General features: G+C 38.7%; 1 protein-coding gene across 6 annotated transcripts in view; it reads right to left on the bottom strand.

Annotated features, from left to right (window-relative positions):
• Positions 1-333: 333 nt before the first annotated feature.
• Positions 334-13,389, bottom strand: part of GPM6B (glycoprotein M6B) — a 348,837-nt gene continuing 335,781 nt past the window's right edge. For 3 of the 6 annotated variants that reach the window (XM_078657854.1, XM_078657850.1, XM_078657853.1), the window contains 3 exons: positions 9,675-9,748; positions 6,468-6,533; positions 334-3,181 (listed from right to left, as the gene is read on the bottom strand). In XM_078657854.1, the coding sequence (XP_078513980.1) occupies positions 3,101-3,181; positions 6,468-6,533; positions 9,675-9,748 (221 nt within the window). In that variant the 3' untranslated portion in view covers positions 334-3,100. The remainder of the gene's footprint in view (positions 3,182-6,467; positions 6,534-9,674; positions 9,749-13,389) is intronic. The other 3 variants (XM_078657855.1, XM_078657851.1, XM_078657852.1) reach the window with 2 other exon arrangements.

Here is a 13,389-nt window from a genome sequence, read left to right as displayed (position 1 = left end):
GAATTAGAAAATATGTAGGCTTTGAGACACTGCCTCTTTTGCCCATAAGAACACTAGTTTGAACAATTACCCTTGCACTGTTGTTGAACTAGTATAATTCATGCAACAGGTAAACAAAGAACTAGGCTACTCTGTCATAATTGAATTTTATAAATGTATTTCTATCTTTAAAGTTTTAGGCAAGTACTAAGCACATTTCAAATATAATACATTTTAAGATACCTGAACAACATCTGTCCACACTTTAAAAGCAATACTTGTAGACCAGTAATTAAGTGGTTTCTTTTTTTTCTGGAGAAACATACAATATACATTTTTCAATACACCTCAACAAACATTTTAAAGAAGCTTTATTATCCCAGAAATGCAAATGTCAGAACTAATTTAACCACAAGTGTACAACTTTCAACTTGATTTGTACTTAAAGAAAGAAATTAATACTAACTCATCTTCAAAGCACCGAGTCACCTTTTATTTTAAAAATTAACATTTATTGAAAAACAGCACATCATTTCTAACAATCACTAATAAACAGATCTCACTGAAAGTTTCTGGAACACAAACCATGGCTTTGTAGCTATTTTCGGGAGTAGGTTCCTTTTTTTTAATTTACTGTACTATATAGCCATTTATAAACAAAAAAAATTGTAGGAAAGCAAGTTTATAACTCTTCCTGTACAATATATTTTGAAAGTGAACAGAGCAAACATATTTTAGTTATAAGATTGCAGATATAAGTTCCAAATTATATCACTTGATTTTTTGGACATTTTAAACCAGAATAATTTTTGACTTGTAACACTTTATAAAATGCTGATCAATCTGAAGTGACAGTAGAATATAAATTACTTTTCAAAACGTGATGTTTCTGGACAATCTTTATTAGATTAATGGACGCTGACAGCCCATAATTTTTATGCCCAACATTTTGAGCACTGGCAACTCAATTTTCCATGTTCTAGTACAAGAAACATATTAAGTGCTGCCTTTAAGAGGTTTTGGTGGAAATCCTCACCATTATGTATTACCTGATGCAGAATGGAAAAAAGTCACCAGTTATCCATTGGGCGATTATTCTTCAAACTAGGCTTAACTTGTAAGTTAAGTCTTTAGACTTCTTTATCCATTTTCTCAACACAGCTCTTTGCTGCAGGGCGACTGATTGTTCATTTTACAGAAATACAAATGCATCTGCTTACATTTTTCTTACAACCATTTTATGTGTATGAGTTGAGTTGCTCTTTAGACCGCGTCTGGATATCTTGGAGCTCTTGCTCTTCTTTAGATTTGATATCCTGGTAGGCCTGCATTTTGCTTGCATCCTTTAAGTAGGCCCAGTTAGAAGACAGAATCATGAGGAAGTGGATCTGGAAAAGAAGGGTGAGCATGATGGCTAGTGAGCATGTCAAGAGGCAAAGCAAGCAAGCTAGTCAGATTAATAGGAAGTGTTCAATAACAAACACAGAAAAGGAGATGGCATGGTTATTCTTCTGGACTATGAGGTAAACTATGATTACATGTCCCATATGCTGATTAATTGTCTATATAGGTTCAAACATGCATTTTCCTGTGGTGTTTTGCCTAATTAGGGAAGCTGGAAAATGTTAGTATAAACAAGTAAGGATGACAAATGTACCACAGTAAACATCAGCTAAAATGAAAAGGGAAGAGAGGTGAGCAGCGCAAACAAAAGAAAGTTTTTTTGCATGATTTCATGGTGTGGCCTGTAGTCCAAAATGGAGATACATAAGAAAATACTACTTCTTTGAATGTGTTATGTTTTAACAAGACAGGTTAAAGAAATGTATCCCAAAACGACTAACATTTTATATATATAGTTGTAATTTATATAAACAGTGAAAAGTTAACTAAAGTTCCCAAAATGCTATGAGACAACTCAATAATTACAAGCAGTGGTCAAAATAAAAGACCAGCTGACGACTAATGCGAGTAGTCTGTTAACAATGTTCAAGTTGAGTATCGCAGTTAGGATTTACAAAAATCCACTATTGCCAGACTGTGAGTAAACATTTAGCATATTTAGATTTATTTGTTGTTGGCTGTGCAGTAATAATAGCTCTACTCTCTGTCCAGTTCCTTCCATCTCTGCTCATTTTTCATATCACAGTTCCAAAAGGACCTACCCCACACCTGTTGCCGCTCCCTCTCTGTGCAAAAAACCTAGTTCTAAACACAAACTTACGGCCACAAATAACATACTTACATATTGAGATCTGGCTATTAAGAAATCAGTTATCTCTGGACAGAATAAAGATATACATCCAGGCCAGGTGGTGTTGGCAGTGTCATTTTTTAATCAAGTTATATGAAAATAAAATGATTGTTTACACGCTAAACTAGAGGGAAATTTCCAATTCCCTTCAAAGGGCCTTTCAGTCTTCTATATATCTAAAACAGACATTCTGTATGCAGATATCTGAGTATATAACAAAAATATAATTAGCACTCTGAGGAGTTCACTGGCATAAGCCATACTTATCTAAAGAGATGCAAGTGCATTACACTTAGTGATTCAAGGCACAATATAACTACAGCTGAAGCTGTAACAAGGGCATAAAGTTCAGAACCATTTAATAATAAATGTTGACAGACCATTGGAAGGTACTTCAAAACGTCACACTGCCAGAATGTGCAGATAAAATTAATTTCCCAGAATACCTGGAATTATTTATCTCATAATCTCCCTTCAAAAACTAAAATAAGATACCAACTACCACAAAATCAGTGGATGGAAAAAAATGAAAAAAAATGTTTTTGTAATAAACAGCCAAACCAAACAATTGCAAACACAAAAATGCAATTTGCTTTTTACCACAACTCATCAACATTATTGGTATAATAACTGAATTCTCACTGCAGCGAGAAATAGCCAGACCTCTAGCACGTCATGGTTCACATACAAAAATGTCATTTTATTACACTAATATGCCAAAGGAGGCTCAACAAAACTATTTACAAATTATGAGCAAAAATAAAGACAAAAATCTCAAAGCTAGTAAGTGTTTTAGTCCAGGGTGTGAGTGGTAGTTCAGGCTACACAGAATGCACACATTAAAGCTCTTTGTTGGGCTTATACAATTTAGAATTTAGTGCAGCAATCTTCCCGACTCTTAAACTTCAAAACCGCATAGTTATATGTGGTAGCCATCATGTAGATCAGCTGGTGGAAGAGAATAAAATACAAAGGCAAGTAAGAAACAATGAGCTAAAGGCTGAACCATCCTTGGAGTACTGTCAGATAACATTTTTTAAAAATCATGGGTTGTGGAGCTCTTAAAAGACATGAAACTTTTAATTCACTGACAACCCCTATCCAGGTTCATGTCAATCGATAAAACTTTAAACTGTTTAATTTGTTTTCAAGAAGCAACTATTTTAAGACTCTTAATATCGCCAGTTATGGGCATTTGAAGTTTTTGAAACTGAGCTTACCATGTTGAGTACAAATAAAAAGTATCCGACAGACCCGCAACATTGAGCTATTATTTTATCATGACTTTACTAGCATATACTTGAGAGATGTTCTCACTTCGTGGGATACTGAGAGTTTAGAATTGACCAGATGTGGCAGAATTTGCCTACTGATGTCAAATTGTTCTGTGCCCTTGTAAGGGATCACAACCATTTAAGCCTTTAAAAAGAAGCAATAATCAGAGGTAAAATGTAACTAAGCCAGAAGGCGCAGTAAGAAAGAGGTTCAGGCATAATTTTTACGAAACATTATTTTATCTCAACATATGCTCACATTATCTCTCACTGGACATAATACAGTAAAAAAGCATGACTGAAAATAGACAAATCCATGCCATGGTTTATTTTGCCAATTAAATGAAACAGCAAATTCAGAAATTTAATTCGCAAAATAATGGTGTAAGCCAGGGGTCTCCAACCATTTCAATAGTTGGAGCTACTTCTGATCAACAAAAATCACTGTGAGCTACTGATGGCTAAAGAACTTGTGCATTCTTACCAGACATCCCTATGCCCAGCTTAATTGACTTTAAGGCTCATATCCATAGAGCCAGGTACTATGGTTTGAGAAAAATACTTTGGCTAGGGGCAGTATGACAGGCCTGACGTGTGTCAGTGAGTGTTGTGTTTGGGGATGTATGAACATGTGTGCAGAATGGGATATATGTGCGTGGTGACAGAGCCTGTGTTGTATGTACTTGAGGCACAGGACATACCTTTCCCCATAACAAACATACACTATTAGATTTTAAATGGGAGAACTTTAACGTGCAGAAAAATGGCCTACCAAATGTTCAAGTATGGAACGTTTTTCTGCACTTCAAATTCCTCCCACTTAAAAATAATTACTGTATTTTTCAGTTATACATATGGCCAACACAATACAACATTTAAATGAAGAGCTAACTTAATCATTAAGGCCACTTTTCATTTTAATTTTCTCCCATTTAAAAGCATTCAGAAACATCATTTTGTTCTCACGCTCCAAAATTGAGTTGACAAGAACTTTTGTTTAAAAGTTCTCAGTGCTTCAGTTCTTCACCTCTATGCCCCAGCCTGGGTCCTAAATATGACTGAGCACTGTTCATTATCAGAACCTGCTACCTGCAGCTTCGTAATAATGTAAAATAAACACATCCTTTCCTTAACTTTAAAAGGAAAATGTAACCCTGCACTTATTTAAAAATGAAATCAAGGCTGGGAGCTACTCTGAAGGTGTCTGGGACCTACTGGTAGCTCATGCTCGACTGGTTGAAGACACCTGGTGTACACATTTAGGAGATGAGCTTGCAACATTCTCTAAAGGATGACAAATTCTGTGCACTGCAACAATTGACAGTCTAGTTACAGAAGTGTCTTAGTAGTAGGCCTGGGTGAAATTAACTCTCCACAATCCCACATAAATCCCGATTATTGGGTGTCAAGTATTCTGCTCAATTTATTTTTCTCCTGCTTACGCTTTATGGAGTAGAAAATGTCTCGTGGTAACTGTGAAAACTGACATATGCTTAAGCAGCTTGTGTCCCTTGTTACTTTAGGAACTGTAAGTTATGTCCTTGTTCCGCATACTGCTGCTGAATGTTACATACAGCATTTTCAATATTTTTAAAGTTTATTTTATCTTTCTGTTCTTTCTTAATTGGTTTCAAAATGTGTTGTGTGATGATGGTATATCCCTTATAGATATCAATATCATACTATTTCATAAACTAAATCCGCAAGGAAAGTACGCTGAGCAGGTATCTCATGCGAAATCTGTATGATATACAAGGGCATGCATTGCTTGAAACTTTCAAGGAGATGGCCACCCAAGTGAATTTCACATAATACATTAATATCCACCATAAAATACACTTATTTCAGATGGCAAAAAAATGTACATTTCACCCAGACGTACTTATCAGTCTTTTAATATATGTAAGGAAGAAAAATAACGGAGTAACTGATATAATGAAAAGCCTGCCAGCATAATGGGCTTGGCCCAAAATAGGGAATGGTTTGTGCGGTGAGGGGGCTACGCTCATCGGGGACTGAGTCCGGAGGATTCTCTGTTGAGGGAGCAACACCAATGAGGGAATTTATTGATTGGAAATCACCTTAATTATAATAAAGGGGATTAAATTAGGGTCATTTGTGGGACTGTGTATACAAGTCAAAACCGGTGTTGTCATTATTGTACCCTAAACCTTCCCAGGGGGGCACCAATCTCAGGAGAGAGGTGCTATTTCATAGCAAGGAAGTGGTGGATCAAATTACCCCCTGCCTCTGTAGCTAACTGACCCTAGGAAAGGGAATTTTGTAATGGCAGATGCAAGTGTGACTGATGTCAAAATAATTTTTCTTGTTGAGGTCACTATTTGCATTAAAGGGAAGCCGGTCAATGAATATTAACTCTAGAAAGACCTAGTACACATGAAATGTCTAGTAGAAAAGCATGGGCGTGAAGCCCACAGATTGAAAGAACTAAAAAGGACCCAGTGACCCTGTTAAGTTTCTAGTTGATTAAAAAGCTCCAAAAGAAGTTTTAACCATTTACAAAGAGCACAACAAGTTCTTTTGGTGCTTAATCAAGCACCCTTAACACCTTTATATTGAATTTGCAACTAAATAATAATAGTAGAACCAAATTTAAGTAACCAAAGACAGACTCATGCAGCGACACAGGATGGACATTGAACAGTACTGTGTATTTTGCATGCATGAACACCAATAACAGCAATCAACTGTGAAGACATCAACTTTGCAAACATGTCTCAGGTTGTAAGTTTCTGAGACTGATCTGGTTTTGAGACGCATGGAAACAAATTGCAATTTTACACAAAAGTTCCCACTTACTTTCTTTTGTGATCATAAAAAACATTAATCAAGTGCGTTCTTTCCAGAAAATTAAATTGTAAAATGTGACAATTATCTGTTCGCCTATAGGAGCAGAAAATTACTTTAATTATGGTTGTACTTCAAGCATTGATACTCACCAGTGCAATTACGGTGGCACCAGCTCCAGCACAGGCCACAATGAACAGGTGATAGGACATATAAAACTAGATAAGAAATACAAATGAACATAAGTATTTCATAATAGTATGGGATCATAAAGAAAACACAAATAAAGAATGTAACTATATACAAAATGTACAAAATACATTTCATAGGCATTTTTGGGAGGAGGGGCAGAAAACTATTCACAAAATGTCTCAGAACCATGTAGGGTGTAGAAACGTGTTAAAGATGCAGGGGCAAGTAAACAAATGAGGACAGAAAATCTCTGAAGTCTATGCCCAGAAATTGTAATAGTTATGAACAGCATAACAAGCTGCCTAAGGAAAAATGAAAAGGTGTTGGAGACTTAAGAGTTAGGTTTGTAGACCAACAACACCATTGTCATTTTTAACAAGCTGGCAGACATGCAATATACATTGGGCCTGGCAACCAAATGCTTAGTGATAGAAAATCCGGTGATTTCTGGAGAAGTGATGAATCAGAATGAGAGTCCATCTGTGAAATTTCCTTTGCCATAATGTCCCGATGTCAGAGAAAGCACCATTCCACCCCGCACTGTTTATCCTGCAGATTTGGAAATTTTTCTGGAATCTGAGGGTTTTCTCATTACCAACCAACTCTGAATGTGGACAATAGTGTCTTTGATGGATGGAACACTTTCTGGATCAAGAAAGGCAGCCTATGGTTTCTAATAGGTATCCAGGATAGTGCCCATATACTGGATCGCACTAGAGATATTAGAGAGAATTTTAGAAAGTTTACAGTGAAACTGAAATTGTGAATGTCCAGAGCAATCATGAAGGAAAAAAAGTCTGCTTTTATGTTTAGACTCCTATCTAGTGTAGGCAAATATAGCTCTTATTGATCATATGGGTAACTACCACTGACAAAATATGGAAACCACCCCAAAGACCCCAAATCAGATCAGATCAGAAAATACTTTATTCGACTCTTGGAAGAAACATAAAAGATTGCACATACATATTTACAATTTAAAACTTTTTTTAAAAACAATAGGTCCTCATTCACAGAATTTGCACATTTATAAACAAGGACACCATTCACGCAGGAGTTCCCTCACAGAGCCTTTGTGGCTAGGGGCTTGGAGGACGTGGTAAGGGGAGGGATAAACACAACTGGACAATGCACTGTAGCTGGAATCCTGGTCATCTTCAGGATTCTTGAATTAAGCTCGATTAGCTTTTTGACAAAAGCATGCCTGATTTCAGCACTTGCACCAAGTGTTGTTTAAGGTTGGCTAGTAAAGAGCAGGCTAGTGAGGAGTGATTAAAATGTTGCTAGCAAGGTGTAGATGGCCTAATCCTAGACCAATGGAGTCTATATACTAATGTAGCAGCCTGAAATTGATAGGTCAATTAAAGAAAAGGCAAAGCGTGTGTACATTCCCGTTCTCATGTTTTCTCGATCTCTCCCTCCTCACCAATCTGGGCAAAGGGAGGATTTGATGTTTTGATTTTAGGGGGCTCTAATAAAAGAAAGTAGAGTAAAGGGTTAAATATGAACAAAAAAAACTAGAATGCAATGTTATGATCCGGAAGAGTGTCACAAAGTGATAAGACCACCAAAGCTACAAGAACACTCTTAAAGGCCATTTCTGGTGCAGAATACTGAATGTTCATGTATCCTTGGATTGGGCCTCATTGAAGCGATTTAATGTTTTTCATCCACATATTCTTTTGGGCAATACTAACAACGAGGAACCACATTCATTTGGGTTGAACATCATTCTGCTTAACCCTTCTTCATTTGATCACTGCAATACCCTTTTTCATTAGTATTTAGCTGTCATTTTTAGAATTGGGTGTATTTTCACCAAGCTCACTACTTTCCATTATCCTCTCTTACTTTGCAAATCTGTGCCAGTTATTCATTCGCCTACCTGTTCGTGCCTACTTCCTTCCCTTTGTTGAGGCCCGCTTTCTAAGCTAAGTTTGCCTGTTTGTCATATGACATGATGTGCACAATACTTTGTGAAGAACTTTGATGTGTCCCTCCACTACACCAGATTCCAAGTTTGGATCTGGTATGTTGCTTCAAAATATATGCAATACCTTCCCTGTTCTTCATTGGCAATTTGAATGCTGCTGGTCTAATTAATCTTGAAGCCCAAAAAACATCACTAGTATGGTGCCCACACTGATTCCTCTGCTGGTCCGATTTCTTAGCATGGAACACTATATACTAGTATAGCATTTGGATGCACAGGATGATCAAAATGCTGATAAGCGATGGGCCAAGTCGCCAACTGTTCCTCTACCCTGATTGCAATATCCCTGCATGTGAACTCTTCAACTTAAAAGGAGAACGTGGTGGGTGTGTACCATGCATCTAGTCCCGCTTTTGTCTCCTTGGCTCAATTTTTTCTATTTGCCCTATTCCAGGTGTTCAATCCTGGCTTCCTATTAGAACTGTACATCTGTGGCAGGCACACCTAATCCTTTACACTGCTTCAGCAGGCATTTACGGTGCAAAGGAAGACATCTTTTGTTCAGGCGCAGGAGGACAGCAGTATATTGAAGGGCGTGGCAGTTCATCCATGAGAGAGTAGAAAAGGTAAGTTAGAGTGGCGGTGCAAGTACAAATACACAGAGCTTCTGTAGGTCCAAATCATTGTGTTTGTTTTGGGAAGGTTTTCGGCTATTTGTATAGCATCAAAGTGCTCCTCAATAACTCGGGGTGTCTTTCCTGGGGTTTCCGACACTGTCTGATTGAATCTGTGGACGTGCGTGGTCAGTAAAGAGAATTATGATGCTTTGTTAGGGGATTGTGTCAGCTGTTAAGAATTGCGAGCTTGAGGGGTGAGGCCGAAAATTTGCACCAAATCGCTGTGTATGGGAAAAAAGTTTAGAAAAAACACACAGTTGTCTTTACCGAGCCCTGCATCTCTAACAATCTCCAACAGGCACTCCAGAATGTTACTTTGTTTGGAAACGGCTGCTTAATTTTTTTATACCTATTGTAGCATCATTCAAAGCCTGGCCTTGTTAAGGGATTTCTCTGTTAATTAATACGCATGGCCATTGCTCGGCAGAATTGTGTGTGTGGTGTTGTTCACTTCCATAGTTGAAACTGGTTCGAGTGTATTTCTTTTCTGCAGTTTTGCACAGACACTCTCAAGGCAATAGAACAAAAGGCTGCGCCACATGTTTGATCCCGGGTACCTCATTTGTGTTGCAGATGTTCTCCAAGGCCGCGCCGCACGCCCTGCCGGGGACAGCGTTCCACGGGATGATGCCTGCAGTGGAAAGAGAACAAGGCGGTGAGCTGGCGTCTTTGATTCCGCTTCAGTTTTTCGGCGTCTCCTCCCACCCGCCATCTGTGTTCCCTCGGCCTGCACCCACACATGCCTCGGCGCTGCCGCTTCATGCACTGACAGGAGGCCCCCTGCAAAACAAGGCGCCTCCTGGAGCGCGGGCTTCCTATCCTCGCGGAGCTCCGCGCTGCCAACCGACAGACGGTTCGATACTCTCCTCTCCCACGTGCCACCATGTGCGCAACAGCAACTCCATCCTGCGCGCGGAATGGCAAACAGCGTGTGTGAGCACCAGCCAGGTAACAAACATGAAGTAAACGAGCTATTTCTTGCCCTACGCCTTCCATCTCCTTATCCTGTGTTACTTTTTCAAGATTTAAAACATATTCTACATCCCAGATTTTTTTCTTACGCGAAATAAATTGGGTCTCCATTTTTTTTAAATGCCTTATTGTTTTTACAACAATAATCAACCATTACGAACATCTCCTGTGGTGTGTGAATACATCAATAAGCTTTGTACAAATCCGTTCAAAGGACAACATGGCACAAGAGATATTTATACTCTAAAATACTTTACATTATGTGTAACAATTAAGTAAAATACAAAACAAAAACAAGAGCAATCAATTAAACATTAAGGGCCTCATTTAAATAGTGGCCGGCGTATTGCCGTCCATCAGAGTAGTGCAGGGCCTTACGTCCGCCAACCTTACCGACTACCGTCTGCCACATCTAGAGATCCCCGCCAGCCTAGCGGTGATCTGGACCCATCATCACTGCAGTTCTTTTCAAAGCACAGCAAATTAGGTGGTCACCTTGCTGTCTTTCAGGAGACCGTGCACTTTTTTGTTTTTAAACCCAAAACCTAAAACTAATGACACCACTACAATATGGATTTTTAAAAAAATGTGTACATCAAAACAGGCCCTGATCTAACTCTCCCACCATTTACCAATGCCCATAAGTTCACATTAAGAGGAAGCACTTGAGAATCCCTCCTCAATGCCTCCCACCATCACCTACACCTTTCTGCAGTGCCAGTGCAAGTCGGATATGATTGTTTTCCACTAATCACTTGGATTTCTTCGAATCCTGGGATGCAACCCTCGACACACATCTATCTGAAGATCACTGGTGAATGACTTGCTGACCACAACCATTCAAAAAGCAAAGGGGTAATCAATGTGAGATTAACTCATAACCTCTGCACCTGAGCTTATTTAGGCAATGGTTGAGCCAATCACACTGACAAACACTGATACGACACACAGACCAGTTGGAGATATTAGTATCTCAGCTTATGTGGAAATATGGTCATGAGGCCATTCAGCAAGCCAAAATAAAGAAGACTGTATACCCACCACTGCGTAGCAAGTTTCAAAATCGGACAGCACAAGACCCTTTATCGCTTTGACATCTTTGAAGCTGCCTATGCCACAGGCCCACAATATTCAAGTGTTTAGTAACTGAACCCTTTGAAAGATGGTGTCTGAAACGGCACACGCTTACACTGCAGATCATTTTGGTCAAGGTTATCCAACACATTGACAAGATAGTACATTTCATCCAGTAAGTGTTTTCTCCATTGTTCAAACTAGTGGATATTCCATTTCAGAAAATTCCTCTGTTGCGTATGGACTAACTCCAATGCCAGGTATCCCAAGGGTCTATCAGATACCATATGTGGAAGCTCAAACAAGGCAGACGCCCCAGTCCCTACTAAGGAAGAGGGGATTTATTTACACTGATTATGTTGCAAACATGGTGCAACACAAACTAGTTAACCAATATTAAAATTTGGGTGAATGCTAATCTGGCATCACAAATACGAAACAGAGTGTCATCTGAACACAACAGCTATGTGCTTTTTTGACAATCTCCTACCAGATCTTGCAAGAATATATTATGTACTTTATCAGTAAAAGATTCAAAGTTAACACTAAAGTGAAAGGGAACTTAAGAGAGCAGACACTGGAGAGCTGTGCCTAGTGCCCCTAGCAAACTGGTCAAACTTGTTTTGCTATTCTCATGCTTTCACTTTGGCATACATTAAATATACCCTTGCAATGAATTGCTCTTTAGGACTGCAATATTGAAACACTGCAATTTCACACTCTCAAATGCGATAAGGGCCTCAAGTGTGTAGGGTGGATTCGTCTGCTTTAGGACTTTCCTTAAGGAAAAGCCAATTGCCTCGTATTCAAGGCTGTGTTCTGCTGATGAATGCAACTAATCATGATATTTGTTATCTAGAACGACTATCATGTTAAGTAGTCTAAACTTGTACGTAATATCTTATTACCTACTTTGTTCCTGGAGAGCAGATAGGAAGACCTACATTTCAATAAATTGTTCTTTACGGTATACAACCTTTACAACGCAACTTTTACAACGCACTACCATTACAACGAAACTTTTACAACGCAAAATCCATTACAACGCATGCATTTACAACGCAGTCATTACAACGCATGACACTACAACGCACACCACTACAACGCATGCCATTACAACGCAGTCATTACAACGCATACCATTACAACGCATAACTTACCATCCAACACTTACCCTACTGTTGCACCCACTGGAGTTAGAATAGTAATTTTTACCCCTACACTATCCAACACTTACCTTACATGCAATGTAATGTAATGCGTTGTAAATGTAGTATGCGTTGTAGTGGAATGCGTTGTAAAGGTAGTTTCAAAGAATTCGTTGTAATGGCATGCGTTGTAATGGCATGCGTTGTAATGGATGTTGCGGTGTAAAAAATTCGTTGTAAAGGTAGGCGTTGTAAAAGTATGCGTTGTAACCTCATACATCCGTTCTTTACATAGGGCAGCAGAACACTTGCAGTCTCCCAAATAATTCAGAGATCATACAAACCAAGAAGACTTTTGCATACACTGGACGTAATCTTGGGTTAGAAAACTAAATACACACGATGTAAAATTAGACTGGCAGCTCATCCACTCACAGTGCCTTGCCACGGCCAGATAACTGTACAGCCTATATAAGATCTGATACTTCTAAGTGCTAATGCAGTGTTTCATCCGAGTATACAGAAGGCCCTATTTCCTCCACTAACTCCTATACCTGCTTGAAGTCCACACACACAACTGTTGTGAGTACAACTGTAAAATGCCTCAAATTTATAATTAATCCTGAATTGATCTAAAATAAAATTCCCACTAACCCCCAAAAATGACTTGATGGCCCTCCTTTCTATTTTTGCTTATTTACTAAACAAGAGTTCTAGTAATGTTGCCACAATTGTTATACAGTTTCACTAGAAATTATAATCATCCCTACCCAGTTGATTTAGTGCATCAAATAAAAGCTTTATCTTGTTCACCAGGGGTATCTAGACAATTCGCTCTGAAACAGTTCTCATTCGGAGTGTTTCAATTTACCTTTCCATACTCAAACTTCTGAAGAAGAAATCTCTTAAAACCCCATACTTTTGGTGTTACCGTGCTGTCAATGGTGGCCTTGAAGTCTTCAGAGAGTAGCTATCTCTAAACCTTTGGCCAATGATGTAAAGGAGAAGTACCAGACCTGTTCACTCAATTTCCATGCTCACCGTCCACTGGGTAAGATTTCTGAAGGGAACCTTACAC

The sequence above is a fragment of the Lissotriton helveticus genome, chromosome 8 (genome assembly GCF_964261635.1).
Source record: "Lissotriton helveticus chromosome 8, aLisHel1.1, whole genome shotgun sequence".
In the NCBI taxonomy this organism is placed as follows: domain Eukaryota; kingdom Metazoa; phylum Chordata; class Amphibia; order Caudata; family Salamandridae; genus Lissotriton; species Lissotriton helveticus.
Note: the sequence above shows the minus strand (reverse complement) of the source record. Positions and strands in the feature narration are given on the sequence as shown.